Source organism: Medicago truncatula, chromosome 2, assembly GCF_003473485.1.
Source record: "Medicago truncatula cultivar Jemalong A17 chromosome 2, MtrunA17r5.0-ANR, whole genome shotgun sequence".
Lineage (NCBI taxonomy): Eukaryota > Viridiplantae > Streptophyta > Magnoliopsida > Fabales > Fabaceae > Medicago > Medicago truncatula.
The window spans coordinates 6,972,595-6,992,543 of record NC_053043.1 but is presented as its reverse complement, the minus strand read 5'-3'; the positions used below and the strand labels follow the sequence as shown (position 1 = coordinate 6,992,543).

General features: G+C 32.2%; 1 protein-coding gene and 1 pseudogene across 1 annotated transcript; both read right to left on the bottom strand.

Moving 5' to 3' along the window:
- Positions 1-2,645: 2,645 nt before the first annotated feature.
- Positions 2,646-5,244, bottom strand: LOC11438336 (elongation factor G-2, mitochondrial-like; annotated as a pseudogene).
- A 12,782-nt stretch (positions 5,245-18,026) lies between these two features.
- LOC112419313 (uncharacterized) lies at positions 18,027-19,878 on the bottom strand. Its single transcript, XM_024776876.1, has 3 exons — positions 19,854-19,878; positions 18,925-19,512; positions 18,027-18,841 (listed from the first exon to the last, which is right to left on the bottom strand). The coding sequence occupies exons 1-3, from the start codon at positions 19,876-19,878 to the stop codon at positions 18,027-18,029; spliced, it is 1,428 nt and encodes a 475-aa protein (XP_024632644.1).
- Positions 19,879-19,949: the final 71 nt, after the last annotated feature.

The window sequence follows — 19,949 nt, the reverse complement described above, 5'->3', positions numbered from 1 at the left end:
ATTATGCTTAATCAAATTGGTTGTCACGTGATCCCGTTAGTGGAATCAGAGTAAGGCAATAGATATTATTAAACAGTATAGGTGTGTACACAGACTTTAGAACTTGGGCGTGTTCAAACAATAAACAAAAGGAACCTGTTTTGCCGTCTTCATCTCCATCTTGACTGGGTTCGACTATTGCTGGCTTCGACTGTTACCATCGTGAACACGAATTGGCTTCAAACTGTTACCTGCATGATTACAGCTTTATCTAAAACTGCTGTCGCGCACGAGCGCGTCTTCATATTCAATTTCTGGGCGGGCTCACCTGGGTGTCCAATACTTTCAGAGCGGGAAGCAAAAAGGTTCTTGTTTTCGACACTTTGAAGTGTGCCAACTTCTGTCTGTGTATCCTGCGTAGACACTTAAACAAGCAAGAAGCAAGCATATGTGTATATGCACACTAACTCTATTCACTGTGACAGTGTGTATTATGTTGAGTTAATAATTTTAAAGAGTGAATATCAGAACACTATTTATCATAATCATCTCTAAAGTTTAAGCTATAGAACCCTTTATTGGTAGTAGATATGTGCTATATGATCTATTTGCATCCACACTAGTGATTAATTCGTAGAGCTGATAAAATAATAACTTATGAACCTTTTTCATGTTATGCTAACAAAATTCAAAGGCTAAGCTATCTTAATAAAGATAAAATAATAACCTTTTATGCTAAGATATCATTATTTTTAAAATAAGGGGAAAGAACAAGGAAGCCTCTATAAAATCATAACAGATTAAAACATGAAAGCATGCGACATATTAGAGGAGAACTTAATAGAAAGGAGTCCTTGAGTCTTCAGAATCTTCTTCACAACACCATTCATGTAATTGTAAGCATGTAATTTACCACAATAAAAGTCTAATTCAGAAGTTGATCAAGTAACAGAAGCAGATGTCACACATGCTAGTTTATCCATCACCAAACCAAACCAAGGGATAAACTAGTATCCAGGCTAAAAGTAGAGGAATCCACTTCACGTGGTACTTCAATGTTGGTGTCTAGTATACAACAAGAAAGAGTGGAGGAATTAGAAGGGTTCCCCAAGCTTCCATATGCTACATGCCATCAAGTAACACTTTTCCTACTTCTAATTCTCACGTAATGGATCAATTTTTAAACAAGTATTCAAAACATGTTATAACAGAACCTCTCTCTTGTCATATTCTAACCATCATAATCATATTTTTGCAGGCATACATCAGCTGTACATATTTATGGGACATAACAAAACTTTGATATACAAATCCAAAACTGCACTGCGATACACACAGTGCAAAACATATATAGAGTAACAGTGGCAAATTACCATTACTTCAAGTTTTTAACCTTTACCGTTGATCTTGGAAATGACCATGTAACCTTGTTGTTCTCATGACATAAGCCATTTGACTTTTCAACACCAGTGGACAAATTATGTTAACATCATAGCCTCTCAACCAACCATAACACAGGCGTGGAAACATCATGCATATGTGCCAAGAACAGTCATCAAATAGTGCAAAAATTACTTATCACTTGGCCCTGCACCATCTCTTAGTGGAAACTGAGTGTTTGTGATCAATATTATTATTGAATAATAAGTCTGTGCATTTAGCATTTTATATTGAGTGTGCTCAAACAACAAGCAAATGGAAAATCAGAACCTATATGTTTCGAAATCAACCTCGCCGCGCTCAATCTTGATGGCCTGGAACTTGCCATTCTGGACAGTTGTGACCTCTGTATGGGGAGCGAAGTGCTCCCGGCTTCAAACTCGTCTCCGGATAGTACCTGTTCCCTGTTGCAGAACTGGTGTGTGTTCTCGTTGGGCTCAACTGTTGCCGGGAACGAACACGGCTTCAGATCAATTCTTGGGCGGCCTCTCCTGGGTGGCTACGCTTCCACGAGCATGGCACAGCTCAAACTGTTTGCCAGATACGGGAGCAGACTCGTCTCAAACTGCTGCGGCTTCAGGATCAATCTCTGAGCGTGTCTGTGGGAAACTCGGCGTGCTGTCAATGGCGCTGCTCGAGCTTTGACTAATGAAGGCGGTTTGGCGGAGACTTCACTGTCGCCGCCGTGAATGATGCTAAACTGAATTTTCTTCCAACAGTTCTTCTGCCTATTGAGATTCAGAGGAACATTGCTGCGTCTGTCACTGTGTGACTGTTTCTAGACCTTAGCTTTGTGAAGGTGATAATTCAGAATGAATCAATGAACTCCAAATTGTTGAAAGGACTTGGATATGGTCGCCCTTTTGGCCAGACCGGAACAATATACAAGAAGCCTGCCATGATTATCACCTCATCACATTTACAGTCAGAAGTGCATTGATAAGTGAACAAAAATCTAAACTAGCTGAACAATGTATGATAGAATTGAAAATGAGCATGTATGTGTCAACTAAAATATAAGAAAACGCAAATATATGATAAATTTAATGTTAAATCAAGTTTCCCAATAAAAACATTGGAGTGACACCAAATTGTACACTATCACAATTATAGCTACTTTTTATTTGCTTTCAAAATTTTGTTGACCCAAAAAAATGAACCAAAACCACAATTCTTTTTTCCAGATAACTACCCCCAAAAAATTTAGGACCGTGTACTTGAAAGGCCATATCATTCAGCTGCCTTATTGCCCTTGTATGTGTTTATCAATCGGGTCTGTACATCATGAGAAACACGTGAATGTTCCTTATATTCCATTGTGAATTCACCCTTTCCCTGTGTCATCGAACGAATAGCCGTAGAATACCCAAACATATTGTTAAGAGGCACATGAGCTGTAATGACAGAATAATCTTCGTCCTGAACATTGCCAACAATCACACCTTTTCTCTTGTTGAGGTCACCAGCAACAGCTCCCTGAAATTCTGTTGGTACTTTCAGTTCAGCATAACAGGTTCTAATATAACTGGTCTGGAAGCTGTGTAACACTCTCTAAAAGCATAGATAGAAGCCAACTTAAAGGCAAGTTCACTGGAATCAACATCATGAGCAGCACCATCTGTCAAGACAACTCGGAGATTTTGAACTGGATGTCCAATCAAGGCACCAGAGTTGGCAGCTTCTTTAAAACCTTTCTCAATTGCAGGGAAAAAATTCGATGGAATAGCTTGACCAACAAGCATGTTGTCAAATTCAAACTTAGTTCCTGACCCAGCAGGAAGTGGTTCAATATATCCAATCACTCGTCCATATTGTCCTTGCCCTCCAGATTGCTTCTTATGTAAATAATCAAAATCAGCACGTTGAGTAACAGTTTCTCTGAAGTTTACCCGGGGCTTTCCAACTGTAGCATCAACCCCATACTCCATCTTAATGCGTTTAACATAAATATCTAAGTGTAGTTCTCCCATTCCAGAAATGATTGTTTGCCCACTCTCTGGGTCCAAGCTAACACGAAAAGTAGGATCCTCTCTTTGGAAGCGGTTCAAAGCTTTTGAAAATTTCCCTCCAGAATCTTTTGAGACTGGCTGTACAGCTAATGACATCACGGGCTCAGGAACATTCATAGAAGTCATTGTGTATTTAACCGACCCATCAGTAAATGTATCGCTGGATGCACAATCAACACCAAATACAGCAACTATTTGGCCAGCATGGGCCTCTTCAATGTCGTTCATCTCATTAGAATGCATCTGAACTAAGCGAGGAACCTTAATTTTCTTTCCAGTGCTAACATTAACAATAAAATCACCCTTCCGAATGACACCCTCATAAACTCTTAGATATGTTAACTGACCAAACTTCGTTTGCTCCAACTTGAAAGCCAATGCTACAAGAGGCCCATCGGGACTTCCAGTCAGCTGAACCTTCTCCTCATTCTTGGATTGGTCAAGAGCATAATTACTAACTTCAATCGGACAAGGCAAATAACTAACTACACCATCCAGAAGTGGTTGTACCCCCGTGTTTTTGACAGCACTACCCATGAATACCGGTATAAATTTCCGTGCTATGGTAGCCCTACGAATTGCTCCCTCAAGGTCAGCAGCTGAAATGTTCTCATCATCACTAAGAAACGCTTCAGCAAGTACATCATCTACCTCTGACACAGTTTCTATGAGTTCACGTCTTTTCTCTGCTACCAAAGCTTCCATATCTGCAGGCACTTCTCCAACAACAACATTTTGGCCATATTGACCATCAAAACAATAGGCCTTTAACTTCACAAGATCAACAACTCCCTTAAAATCACTTTCCAAACCTATTGGAACTTGAAGTGCTGCACAATGATGCCTCAGCTTAGACCTAGCCTGAGTTATAACTTTCCACGGATCCGCTCCCGGTCGATCAAGCTTGTTGATAAATGCAATTCTTGGAACCTGATATTAGTTAGTTACATAATATATGCAGTTAGAACAACTTTATGGGGTTTTTTGTTTTGGTATTACAGAAACTATACGAGGTATGTCTATATATACTATACTTTTATTCACAATCTCTTTATATCGAGCTAAATTGTGGTTCAAAAAACATATCATAAGGAACAAACTAACAAATTGTAAAAACACTTCAACAAATATTCAAATTTAAATTCTAATGATATTTTATTTTAATAAATCTAAACCTAAATCTAAAAAACAAAGTTCAAAAATATTTAAGCATTTTATTCTCAACACAACTATGTAAACCAAATTAAATAAGCTGTAACTAATTTGTAACTAACTATTACATCTGATACCTGATATCTTCGCATTTGGCGATCAACAGTGATGGACTGACATTGTACACCACCAACACTACAAAGAACAAGAACAGCACCATCAAGAACTCGCAAAGCTCTCTCGACTTCAATGGTGAAATCAACGTGACCAGGTGTGTCAATTATGGTGATCTTAGAGCCTTTCCAGTTGCAATACGTAGCAGCAGACTTAATGGTGATTCCCATGATTATCTCCAAAGGCTTGAAATCCATCTTAGGACCCATGCCATCTTTCGAACGAACCTCATACATCAGGTGGATCTTACCGGTGTAGAACAGTATCCACTCCGTCAAAGTCGTCTTCCCGGAATCAATGTGCGCTGAGATACCGATGTTGCGAACCTTTTCCATCGACTCCTTCCACCATGGATCCTTGTCAATTGTCGCTGCTGTAGCACGCGCCACGTTCCCCGCTGAGAAGTGGCGGATATGGAAAGTGCCGGCGATGAGAGACCCCTCCGTGGTGAGGGTGGAGGAACAGAGAGCGTAACCAAAGCGTTGCATGGTGGAAGGGGCTCAGTTCACGAACCTAAAACCCTAAACCCATATTACATATACAAAGTGTTCGTAAAAAATTCATATAAACAGAAAAAGAAGCTAGTCAAACAGCAATACACTTTGATTAAAACGTGATTTCACCGTGCTTTTTTATTTTTGTGGTGGCCGGATTTGTACCCAGACCTTACATATTTTATGCATCGTTCATGTCAACTGACGTGATTTCGCAGTGCTATCAACTGTTGTTTGGCTTTCTAAAGTACAATTAATTTGAGAACAAAATTATTATTCTCAAGTTATAAGTTGTTTTCTTTATTCTTTAAAAAAAAAGTTGTTTTTTGTAAAATCAAGCATTAATGTTTTTTTAGGGGAAAATCAAGCATTAATTTTATTTTTTATGTTAATATCAGTTACTTATTTATTATTGGAACTCTATTTTCTATATTATTTTTAATTTTTGTACGCCTCTTTTAAAATTGGGAAATGATGACAAGTGCATTTGGGGTACTTGTTTAGAAGTCAAAAGAATAATTATTTTATTTTTTTAAAATTGTGTATTCAACACATTGAAACTTAATAAAAGAACTTTTCTACATAAAATTTATAAATTATTTCATTTTGTAAATTATTAACAATTGTCCTAAAGAATAACCCTTTAAAATTAAGCTATTTAGTCTTCTTATTTCAAATTTAAATGATCTTATAAAATTCAAATTTCTTCTATCTATTTATCATAACAAAAAAAAAAATCCTTACATCTAATTAGAATGATTTCCTCAAATCTAAATGATTTTCACTTTCATTCGTATTATTGCTGTTAAATTACATAAGGCTATAAACTACTATCAATTAGACTCTTATAGCATTATGGACTATCATTCAGATTTTAGATATAGTCACATTTATTGTTGATATACACCTCAAATATAGTAACCTCCGGTTGAGAAAACAATGTGAAACTAAAAAACAATGCTTAAATGCATGTTAAAAAATAAGGTCAAACATAGAAACATCATGATCAAAAAGGTTGGTTGGTAATGTTTTCATATAGGGCGATTTATGTTGGTTTATTTCTTATGAAGAAAGAAAGAAAATTAAAAGGAAGAAACATATATGAAAAAGGAATTCGAACATGAGAGAAGATGAGCAAACAAGGTATTATGTGTTTTGTTCACAAGTATATGAAATAATGGGAGTTGTTGGTAATATTATGAGTTTGTTGAAGAAGTTAGATATTTCTGGGCAATTATTTTACCAAAAAATTAGATTCAATTAAAAAAATGCCACGTAATTTTAAATGTCTAATGAACATATATTTTTTAACTCAGTTTTCCGTTAGATTCAAAAAATCAGTTTTCCATTATCACTTTCCACCAAAGATCGAAAGTAAATGAATTTGAAATAACAGTGGTTGAATGAAAAGATTCACGTCCAAGAGAAAGATATCCAAAAAATATATTTTAAGCAAACAAATTGAACAAATGACATCTAAAAATTAAAGAAAAAACAATTCGTCATAAGTTTGTGACTTTCGAGAGATCCTCCATCAAGTTTCATCATAATATTAGACTAAGAGAATCAACACAAGTGATTTTGACACCACATTTTCACCCTAAAAATTTAGGCATTAGATATATGGATAATGAAAATGAACAAAGAAAAACTGGTATGAAAGTGAACAGTATGAACATTACAAATGGTATGGAAGCGAATGACTCCAAATGACCAAAATTCAAGATAAAAAATCAAACAAATTACATACAAAATTTAACAAAACAGTTTATCATATTTTTGGGACTTCCGTGGAAGCCTAAATTAGGTTGGATAGTCATATTAGACTAATAGCAACCACACAAGTGAGATTGACACCAAATATTCACGCAAAGCCTGAAGGCACTAGGTATATGACACTTATATGTTATCTGAAAGATACTCTTGCATCCACTTTGTAGAATGTTAACTCATATTTGACACATTAAAATCATTTAATTATGTATGCGACTATCTGCATCCCTAATTATGTGACATAATCATATAAAGTCAAACAAAGACACAACATGTTAAAAAAGGTTTCATAGAGGGAGGTTTATGTACCTTTATTTCATGAGAATGGAGAACGGAAATTAGAAGAAACACAATGAATACGAAAAAGAATTTTGAACATGAGAGAAATGATAAGAAAAAAAAATGAAGTGTGTGCTTTTTCTATGAGTATAGAAAATAGAGTTAGTTGTCCGTAATTTTATGGGTTTGTTGAAGGAGTAAGAGATTTCTTGGTAACTATTTTACCAAAAAATTATACTTAAATAAAATAATGTCACATCATATTGAAATGTTTACTAAATATGTATTGTGTCAACTTAGTATAACACATCAACATTTTTTCATTGTCACATGCCACCAAAGATCAAAATTGAAGAAATTTAAAATAATAGAGGTTGAATAAAAAATAGCATTAAAGAGAAAGAAATCCAAAAACTAAATTTATAGATAAAAAGAACCAAACAAATGGCATCCGAACATTACTAAAATAGTTCATCATAATGCTAAGACTTAGACTACAAAGGGAGACTACATATGGAGCATATACTGAGTTGGATCATCATATTAGGTTAAAGGCAATCACGCAAGTGAAATTGACACCACATCTTCACTTAAAATGTCAAATAAGCATTTATTGTTCTATTTTCAGATCCCGCCAAAGATCAAAATTGATTTTTTTTGAAATAATAGAGGCTGAATAAAAAAAATAGCACGTCCAAGAAATAAAATTTAAGATATAAATCGACACCACTCTAATTCACCAAAAAATCTTAAGCCATTATGTATATGTGTCTTCTCAATTATATTTTTCTCACCATCTAATCTTGCATCCAATATAAAATATAAACTCACATATGACACATTAGCATATATCTCTCTCTCAAGTGTGAGACTCTCCGCATTTGTGATTTGTTGACATAGACAAGTAATGTCATATTGGATCACTACATGGTAAAACATGTGGGTTGATGGTGGTTTCATGGATGAAGGTTTCTGTTTCTTTCTTACAAGAAAGGAGAGAAAACAAATTATAAATAGAAAGAAGATGAAAAAAATTTAAGAAGAAAAAGAAATGATAAGAAAGAAAAGGATGGTGTCCTCTATCTATGAGAATATAAAAAATATAGTGAATTGTTGATAATTTTACAGTTTTGTTGATGGAGTTAGAGATTTTGACGTAATTATTTTAACAAAAAAATTAGACTCAATAAAAACATGCTGCATCTTTTAAATTTTTTAATAAGCATGCATTTTGTCAACTCAACATAACACATCTACATTATTCTATTGTCACATTCCACCAAAAAACCACAGGTGAAGGAATTTAAAATAATGGAGGTTAAATAAAAAAAAATAGCATGAAAACGAATGACATCCAATAACTAAAGTTTTATATAAAACAATAATCAAATGACACTCAAAAACTAGCAAACTGTTCATCTTAATTTCGGGACTTGCGGGGGATTCTACACCGAGTTTGATCACCATATCATAGTAGAAACCACACAAGTGAGGTTGATATCACATCTTTACACCAAAATCTTATGGCATCATGTATATGGGTCATCTTACTTATGTGGTGTTCAAAATCCACTTTTCCATCCTATATAGAACTTTAACTCACACTTAACACGTTAACATTTTTTAATCAAGTGTATGACTCTCCATCCATGTCTGTAATTACGTGACGAAGCACATGTTCAAAAAGGTTGGTTGGTGTGATTTGATGGACGGAGATTTATGTTCCTTTCTTCCATGAGAAGAGATAAATGAATTTAGAAGAAAAAAAGAGTATGAAAAAGGAATATTAACATTAGAGAAGATAAAGGAAAAAATAATTATTGTGTGTTATAACGGTAGGAGTAGATATATAGAATAGTGTGAATTATCGGTAATTTTATGGGTTTGTTGTATGAGTTGGAGATTTTTGAATGATTATTTTACAAAAAAAAAAACATTACATAATTGTAGATGTCTAATAAACATGTATTTTGTCAACTCAACATAACATTTATGCAATTTTCCATTGTCACATGCACTAAAGACAAAAAAAAATAAAGGAATTTGAAATAATAAAGGTTGAATGAAAAAATTCGCAAAAAAGAGAATGACATTTAAAAACTAAAAAAACAGTTCATCATAATGTTGTGACATCTGATGGATTCTACATTGAATTTGATCATCACATTAGACTAACAAATACCACAAAAGTGAGATTGACACCACATCTCTACCCTAACCCTTAGGGCATTAGGTATATGAGTCATATCATTTATTTGTTGTTCAACGGTTACTCTTGCAGCCAATACGAAACTTAACTCATACTTGACACATTAACATTTATTCGTTAAATACGAAACTCTCCGCATCTGTGGTCTATCATCATGAACCAATGCCACTTCCCCACAAAGTTGAATTGGGTTTTGATATCATCGTCGGACCTTCTAAGGAAATCAACATTGATGTGGGTCGACTCATTGGGTAAGGAGCAACCACACAAGTGTAAGAGTTTGTTCAACTTCCATTGTTCTATTCAATGTTAGACCGTAACTGACACTTGATAAATCACAACATATTCTCGCCTCAAGTATGGAGAAATTCTAGTCCGTACTTGGCACGGGTCCAAATACTAGTTGTCCTAAAGAATAACTCTTTAAAATTAAGCTTTTTAGTCTTCTTATTTCAATTTTTGTAATTTTTTATACTCTATTCCATCTTTGGGTCAATTTTGATGGCGTTTCTAAATTACTAATGACGTTATAGAGCACGTGGATATACTTTTTTTTGTAAGAAACTAGTGTAACGCCCCGTGCCAAGCACGAGATACATTATATTTAAAATTATTTAACAGGTTTAACATATTAACAGATTTATTAAATATCATTGTTTTTATTTCTTTTCATTCATACTTTCGGCGTTATGTGATATTTTATCTTCATATTTAAATTGAAATAATAAATCATCATTTATTGAGATAAAAAATGTTAAATTTTATAAAGAGATGATTATTTTTGTGAAAGTGATAAAATATTTAAGAAAAGTACAATTAAGCATAAAGATAAAAACATTGTAAATAATTAATATTTCCTAAAAAATTAACCAATTAGTAAGAGTTCATTTTTTTTAAGGGAAATTAGTAAGAGTTCATATTAGATTTGGTTTATCAGTCATTCCATATATCCATTTATCAAATAAATATGATTACCTATGTTTTAATTTTCCACTCTTAATAAAAATAAAAATAAAAATTTTACTTAATTTCAATACTCTCTCTGATCTCAATTATAAACAAAAATACCTAAATTGAAAATTTTAGTTGTATCAATTATTATTCCGGGTTTCATAAATAATACAACATTCTCAAAAGTGTCATATATTAAAACTTTCTTTCATGAGAATATAAAAGTCATTAAATATAAACTTACATGAATTAAAATATATTTTAGGATAAATAACATTTTTTTTATCAGCCTATGGAGGACACACCGTAGATATATTAAAATGAAAAGTAGGATAAAAAAAAGACCACCAAATAAAATCATTGATAGACAGGCCTAAAGTGCGTACCCAACTTATATGCGCAACAATTTCCCTATCTGAACATATAGGACATCATGAAATTCATTAATTGCAATAGAGTAATACATTTAAGTCATCTATTTTTGATATGCCAAGGAACTATTTGAATTACTTGATGGGTAAGGTAAACATTTTTGAATCACTTTCAATCCAAATATTATGCCAATTTTTCTGGTAAACACATTCCATTGCAAGAATGACTACCAAAATCTAAGCAAACAGAGCATTACAAATTGCAAGGTTTGAAAAAATACAAACAAGACTCTCTCCATGATTGTTTTTGTAGATGCCTACAGAAGTCGTTGGTCTTGGATTGCCTTAAGTTATGCCATCAGTGTTACACTTTATCCAACTATGGATAGGTGGCTGTCAAATAACCTCAATAATTTTGGTGTTCTTTGATGATGAGTATCCATTTTAAAAGCTTTCAAAATAAAAAATGAAAGATAGTTAGACCATTTGTTAGCTTTGTAAGGTTACCAGATAAAGAAGCTTGAGTTGTGATCATAGTAATTATTGCATTTCTGGCAAGTCTTAGGTTTTTTTTTTTTTTTGTTACAAAAGTCTTGAATTATTGAATCTGATTATTTCTACAATACCACATAGGATAAAGAACATTAAATAAATACAAAGTAAGTTATATTTGATTTGAGATTAAAAATAATAATTATTTATTTATATTTAAGATTCGAAAGAGTCCCCAAAAAAAATATTGGAGATGGTATTTTTCTCGGAAACAAATTATCTATGAAGAAAGAAAAAATGAGAAAAAAAATTTCTTTAATATCTTCCCTCAATTTTAATTTATTGGAGATCAAGCGTCACAAATTAAAACACTCTAAATTAATGTCCTTTTACTTTACCGTAATTTTGATTTCCAAATCATTATTTTCCATTTTTCAAAAAGAACCATCCCTCCTTCTCAAAGTTCATAATTGAAACCAACAATCCTAAACGCGGGGAATAAAAAGGTATAAGATATGTGTCAACTCCCTCGATTGAATGTAGAATTGTTTTTCATTATAAAGACTGAACTCATCTATTATCATAATCTATATGGAACCTTTTGAAGTTAACGTGTGACCAAAATATGGAGCATAAAAAAGACATAACTAAAGCGTGACCAAACAATTATCTCTACCAAAATAATAATACATTTTCTTTAGTTCATTTGTTTCTATAATTTCAGGATTGAACGTGATCCTAGTTGATGAAAAAAAGATTTTGTAACATTGATTTTCCTATCCCTAAAGAAACAAATAAAACGATTTAAGTAAATTAATAGATTTTTATTTTTCAATCATATTAAACAAAAGTTGATAATTAAAAACAAAGAATTTAATTCCTCAACATAACATCGGAAGAGAGTACATTCAAACCGATATCTTCAAAATGAATTGACAAATAATCAAAATTATAATTAAATACCATAGTATATTCCATATTAAAAATAAAAAATAAAAACAAATAAAGGTCACTCATTCGAATTCAATTCAATGACATTCATTTTAGTTCTTGTATTATATCTTTTGTATTCTCTTTCAATACCACCTCAGCTGGTTTAATTTATTCCCTTCTTTAAGGCTCCCACAAGTATAACTTCTTCCACCGAATTTTTAATTATTATTTTTTTGTTTTTGTGTGGAGGGAGTAAGGAATCTAGAAAGGTTAATTGGGTTAAGAGAGATAAGGTGTATCTTGTTCACTATATATCTTCTTCCATATAATCCTTAATTTAATTATTATATTTATTTTTAAATTTGTGTAAAGTTTAAGACATAAGTAAATCGTAAATTGATAATATGAAAACTGAAATATTTTTCATTGAAGTGTCAATACATGCAACAATAGTGATTTATTCAATTGAAAATCGTAATTCCATTGTCTATGACATAGACTTTATTTTACTACATTAAAAACAGACACATAACATTGACATAATGGATAAACAACTTAAACGTAACCAAGTCACTTGTAAATATTATTTCTCTATCTTCACAATCTTTTTCACCTGTTGAACAATTGCATAAGATGTCCCGCAATTTTCATTTATTGGCAACATTCTCTTCTTAGGAGGTGCAAATGATTAAGAATCTGAGTCAATAACATCTTTCGCGTTCACATCCTATGGAGTTGTGCGAATTTTTTCAAAAAACTTATCCATTTTATCATAAAAATTATCAAAAGAGTACATTTAAGCTTACCCATAATACATGTTTAAAAAAACAAACATACAAAAAATTAAGCTTAACAATTTGAATCTAGTTCAATGACATTCATTTTAGTTTTTCCACCATCTCTTTCATATTCTCTTTCAACACGCACTCCAGTCATGACTCCAATTACATCTGCATATATAACACAATTAAAATATTTATTAAATTACAATTTAATATTATAAGAATATAATGTATACTTGAATCATATTAAACAAAACATTTTATTAGCATTAAAAAAAGATCTAAACGGTTACTTAATTATTAAACCTATTAATTCAACCTTTAAGGTAATTATACAACGTTTAAAAATAATGTGTTAACATTGAAATACCATTAAAAAACAAAATATATATGAATGAGAAAAATCAAGGTTGAAAAAAAATTTATATGGAAAAATAAACCTATTTTCACCAAAAAGTAATTAATTTATTATTGTATTATTATAAATAAACAATATCAAATAATCCAATTGATACGAAGAAAGTGATAGTCACTTACCAACCAAGTAGTTGTTGTAAAAATCATTGAAAACATCATATGCATGTGTAAACGAATACACGTTTGTTGGGACAAAATCAGTTTTAGATAGTTTGACATTTGTGTTGATAGTGAAATTCAGTTTGTATTATCCGTGTGGTCGATAAGAACCACTGTTGCAAGCAACATCAAATGAGGAAATCGTGAACACCATTCTCTCTTAGAGCTGCTCCTTGAACTTGTAGATCAATATTGTTCGTATAGACGCACCAATTCGATCACCCTAGATAACAAAGATTAAAACACTATACTTTAAAAATAAAATAAAAAATAAAAACGATATGAAAAAAGTACCTTTCGATCCATTAGAACCAACTCCATGAAAAATGGTAGTTTTTTTATTTTTGTAGTCTTGATCGAACCAAGCACGAACAACCTTCACAATCAATGTCCAAAATGAAGTTGTGTTTCATAGACATTTTCCTTTGCAATAGAAAAAATTACATAAATAACTTAGAATATAGATATCAGAGAACAGAAGAAAAAAAAGAACTATATTTTGTGATTGTTGTGTACTCGTATCCAAAAGCGCTACTATTTATAAAGAAAAATAGTACCGTAACGGTTAATATCTATTAATTATTAATTTGACCGTTTTAAAATTAATATTATCAACTTCTTTAATATTATAAAATGTGCATTAAACGATTAGATTATATTTCATGTAACCTATAAAAAATTATCTTCATAACATTTGAAATTTAATAATATCTTATTAATATTAAGTAATATAATTTTGTAACGAATAAAAATTAATTATATAACCTTAAAAACTAATTACTACAATTAAATTTTTAATTAGTAGGTTACAGTCATAGTGTAACGGACCAAAATTTAAAATATAATTTATTCAAGTTATTTATTATAATTTTGTAACCTACCAAATTTTTGATGTACCGTATAGATGTTAATCGAATACTAAATATATTAATAATTATTTGATTGTATCGTACAAATTTTTAATGTAACATATAAATTTTAATCGAAACAATAATTATAATAATTATTATTTGATTGTAACGTACCAATTTTTTAAAGTAACATAAAATTTTAATCAAAATAATAATTGTATTAATAATTATTTGATTGTAACGTACTAATTTTTTAATGTAACATATAAATTTTAATCGAAACAATAATTATTCTAATAATTACTTGATTTTATCCAACTATCTATTTTATGTACAATTTAATGTTAAATAAAAAATGGTTTTTAATAATAACTATAATTATTAAGCTTGTATTAAAAATTAGGAGGAATTTTTGAAACAAATGCCAAGTAGGATTATGAAGATGTGGACATCTTTAGAGGAGAGAATTTTAGAATAGGCTATTTCTAAAAACTCTAAATTGTTAGTATAAAGATGCGAACATACTTTTGTTAAATAAACGAAAAGTTCCTTCAAAACAGTTAAATAAACGAAAAGTGATACGAGTTTTTTCTTTCTTTTATGAAAGTCTACTTGGCCTAATTAAATGTCTATTTTATATTAATATCTTTAAATAAGTAATAGTCCAATTCATATTTAAATTTATATTTGAATAGACTATAGAGTTAATAGGTCAATGACATAAAGTTCTATATGAGATTTAATATGATAGTTAGATTTTTTTTTTCTTTTTAAAACTCAGTATTTGGTCCAATGGTTTAATAATCAATTGAATCAATCTCATAGTCCATTAATGATGGGGTCCAATTAAAATCATATCAAAGTTTTGTATGCCTAAGATAAAAAGAATTCTGCTCTTCCCCCTACATATTTCACTCGCGTCTTGCAACCTTTCCAAATATACCACTGCGTGAGTTAAGTCACGCTGCGTGACTTAACTCATGCACCATATAATCTATGCGTGGCTTAAGTCACGCACCACTGGCCGGTGCGCGAGTTAACTCACACATTTGGCCGGTGGTCAGAACTGAAGAACAAACATTTTTTTCACTTTGGTCAGGTTTTCAACACTCAATTAACACGTTTTTAACCACTTTTACACGTTTTTTTACCATATTTATGATAGATACAAACCAGGTTATCATTTCTACCTATAAATACTCTCACAAACTCCCTCTTTTCCTCACATTATCTCCTTCCCACTCTCTCCCCCTCTTTCTCTTCTTCTTTTTTGCTTCTATAGGCTCTTTATACCCCTTTAGGTATATAGTAGTAGCTCTTGGGGGAAATAGTAGTCATTCGAGTTGGGGAAAAAGACATCATCCCTTGAGGTAAAATTAGGTTTGCTTTCTTTTACTCCCAAAATCTTTTTACCGTGGGTAAAAAGAATCATATGGGGTATAAAAGGAACCAAATTTAAATTTACCTCAAGGGATCTTGATGTCGTTTTCCCCAACAGGACTGATCACTATTTTCCCCAAGAGCCATTGTTATATACCGAAGAGGGTAAAAATAACTTTTTACCCCAAGAGGGTAAAAAGATATTAAGTAGATTAGTGAATTCAAATAAAATATATGTATTGCTTATTGTAATGTTTGAATGATATTAATAAAACGAGAGTTATATTTATTAATTTTGTTTTTTATTTATATTTATATTTGCATTTATTTTATTTTTATGATTATGTATTGAATAAATAAATATTGAATAAATAAAATCGAATTTATTTTCTAATTTTGTATTTAATGAATAAATAAATTAGAATAAATATTGAATTAGAATAAAATCGAATTTATTTTTTAATTTTGAATTTATTTTAAGTACATAAATAAATTAGAATATAGCAAATAAATAATTTAGAATAAAGTGAACAAATAATTTAGAATAAAGTAAATAAAATAATTTAGAACAAAGTAAATAAAATAATTTAGAGTAAATTAAATAAATTAATTTGAATATAGTAAATAAATTAAAAAAAAAAGTAGTCACTATGCGCCACTTAACTCGGCGTGAATAAATTCAACGTGAATTAAAATAAAAATTGCGTATTGAATAAATTAGAATAAAGTTACGTATTAAAAAAATTAAAAAAGGCCTAATTAAACTCAGCGTAAATTCGAATAAAGTTACTTATGGAATAAATTTGAATAAAAGTTACATTACTTTACGTAAACAACATGTATATCAACTATAAATATGTCCTATCATTACATTATATTACATTCGGCTTGCATCTTCAAACTACAACAATTATCTTACCTCTGAAATGGTATATTCAAATTGGCTAAACATCAGGACTCAAGCATGCACCCATAAGTACTTTTGTTCCGTTCAAAAGATTAAATTCTTGTTAGGCTCGACTTAAATGAGGGTATTGAAGTGTCAAAAGAATGAGGTGCATTCCTTGACACTTCAATACCTTCATCTAAACCAGACTAACAAGAATTTAATCTTTTGAATTGAACAATAGAACTTCCGGGTGAATGCTTCAGACCTGACGTTTAGCCAGTTTGAATTTCCATTTCAGGGTCAGACAATTGTTGTAGTTGGAAGGTGCATTCCCTACCTAATCATGATCCCTACCTAATCATGATCTTCTCGCGGAATCAGACTGTTGATAATATCTTCAGTTGATCTCAACAACGTTACTCGCATATCGATTCACTGGAACATGTTGTGCTCCCAAAACATGCTCGTCACGTTTTCGTCGTTCGTTAATTCCACCCAACTGAATGATATTCTCCCCTCGTCGAGCGTTGGACGTTTATGCCGAATGTGTTCAACCCTCCTTGTGTCTCCGGGGTTGACTTCCTAGTTGAATTCATTCAGTTCATCCTTGAGACCTCTTAGCGTTACACCATGGCACCGAACCTTCAACCTCTGAGGTTCTCCGCCGTTGAATTGTGCATGAACGTCGATCCACCCGGCCATTGCTTCAAATCTACACCATAAGAAATTAAAAACAATCAATGAAAAACGTATTCAAACATTTCATCAAACACTTGGAGTGCAAATTATACATAAACCCTAAAACTCATAACTACAACATTAACATGCAAACATCGAAACACAATTAAGCAAGATAAGTCATTTACATGTAACATTGTATGAATTTTTTTTTTTCTGCCCTTATTTAATTCCAAAAATACAAAAATGCCCCACTTTTGAAAAAAATTGCATAAATGCCCTACTTTTCAGAATTTTCTGGTACTTTGCAACCCCCACTTGCGGGGTACCTTAAAAAAAATTTAAAAATTAAGTACATTGCTACCCCCACTTGCGGGGTATGAATTTTTTTTTTTTTTTTTTTTAAAAAAATAAATAGATTGCTACCCCCACTTGCGGGGTATGCTTAATTTTTTTAAAATGTTTTTAATACACCCCGCAAGCCCCACTTGCGGGTTAGTTTATGTGATTTTTTTTTTAATTTTTTCTCGTAATTATTAATAATAATAATAATAATAATAATAATAATAATATTAATCACTAGACATCCTATAAACAAAATAAAGACTAAATTTCTACTGATGTCTAATATTAATGCAATCTTTGCGGGAATGACCAGGCATCCTACAAACACCGCATCTTCTCTCAGTTTCCACATCGTCCATCTCGGTCCTAATGCGAGTAATTGGTGGACGACCTTTCTTTGCCCTACGCATTGACTTGTTGGGAACCACCTTCGGTCCTTCATAATTAGGCCAATATGTCTGGTGGTGAACCACGTCGAAGTGGATGTTGTATACGGCGTATACACACTCATTCGTGAATTTGTTATCGACAAAAGTCTTGTAGTCGTGACAAAAGCTAGAACATGCGGCAATGACATGTGAGCATGGTAGGTGTAACGCTCTAAACCGTCCACAGTCACACCATTTATTTTGCAGGTCCACTTTGTATTCTCCCTTTGGCAATCCTTCTTTATGATCGATGGTTTCACGGACGGAAAAGGTATATCGATCCCGGTCAAACTGAGTGACATGATGACTGTTGGATTTAATCACCTCATTCCTGAGATATTTCATGCTGTTTTCGGAGAATGGCTCACCAGAATTTACCCTTGCCGCTGCCTCATGTCCTCTTTTAGCAAACAAGGCCGCCAACCTGTAATATGATGCTTTCACGATAGCTGTGATCGGAAGTCCTCGAATACCCTTATACACGTTGTTTTGTGACTCTACCAAGTTACTTGTCATATGGCCCCATCGTCGACCATCATCATGTGATTGAGTCCACTTTTGTTTGGGAGTATTGTCGACCCATGCTAAAGCCTTTCGGTCTGCAACAGCAATTTCAGAACGGTAGTATTCGAATGTAGGGATGTTCATGGCGTAACCTGCATTGTTTTGAAAAAAGTTAGATGTGTCATTTTAAACAAATAAAATGTCGAATTTACGTGGAAAGAGATATGATTTTTACCCATGCATTCAACTTTCTTCTTTAGTTCTCCATCCTTGAATGATCTCATAAAGTTTTGTGCAATGTGTCGGACACAATAAACATGGCTTGTCGGAGCATCGTGCCATCCATTCTGTGGATCATCATACGCGCTCTTTATCGACACATGTCTATCAGAAATGAGGCATATGTTCTCTTGTGGGGTGACATGCTGCCTTAAATTTTTCAAAAAGAAACTCCATGCCTCCTTGGTCTCGCCTTCCACGATTGCAAAAGCTATGGGAAATATCTTGTTGTTCCCATCTTGCGCAACAGCTAACAACAATGTTCCCTTGTATTTACCATACAACCAAGTTGCGTCAATTTGGACAATTGGTTTGCAGAATTCGAAACCTGAGATGCACGGACGAAAGGCCCAAAAGAGACGCTTGAAGACGGTCTCATTTGCCACTTCTGTTGATGGGTCTGATTGAAAATCAATTATTGTTCCTGGCAAATCTTTTTCCATGACCATCAACCACTGTGGTAGTTCTTCATAAGACTCCTCCCAATTACCATAAATTGATTCAATCGCCTTATTCCTTGCTCTCCATGCCTTTCTGTATGAAACTGTGTAATTAAATAAGGGCAAAAAAAAAAAATTCACATTGTATCATTTCTTGCAAAAATATCAAAATTTAAACAAACCCTAAATCTTAAAAAAAATCTCTAAAACTCAAAACTACAACATAAACATGCAAATATCTAAACATTTAAATGCCAAAAAAACCAAAATTTAAACAAACTCTAAATCTAAAATGTTTCTAATTTAAGACAAAAAATCTAACATATAAACAATAAAATGTAAATGATGTTTGATTATGACCTCCACTCTATTTCTATTAAAGCCCTCCTTCTGTTGCTATATCAAAATGGCATTCACCTCCCCTCTATATATTAAAAGCACTCACCTCCCTTAACAAAATTGTTGTTCATTTTTCTAATAAACAATGTTTCTTAAACCCCTCCTTCTCCTTCGTTGTGTTGGTTACATGTGATGCCAAACT

Excerpts from the sequence above, each read along its gene's own strand:
- LOC112419313 (XM_024776876.1), bottom strand. The coding sequence starts at position 19,878 with ATGAACAACAATTTTGTTAAGGGAG. Across the intron at positions 19,513-19,853 it reads CAACAATTTTGTTAAGGGAG|TTTCATACAGAAAGGCATGG; the intron begins GTGAGTGCTTTT and ends TTAATTACACAG. Across the intron at positions 18,842-18,924 it reads GAAGAAAGTTGAATGCATGG|GTTACGCCATGAACATCCCT; the intron begins GTAAAAATCATA and ends AAAACAATGCAG.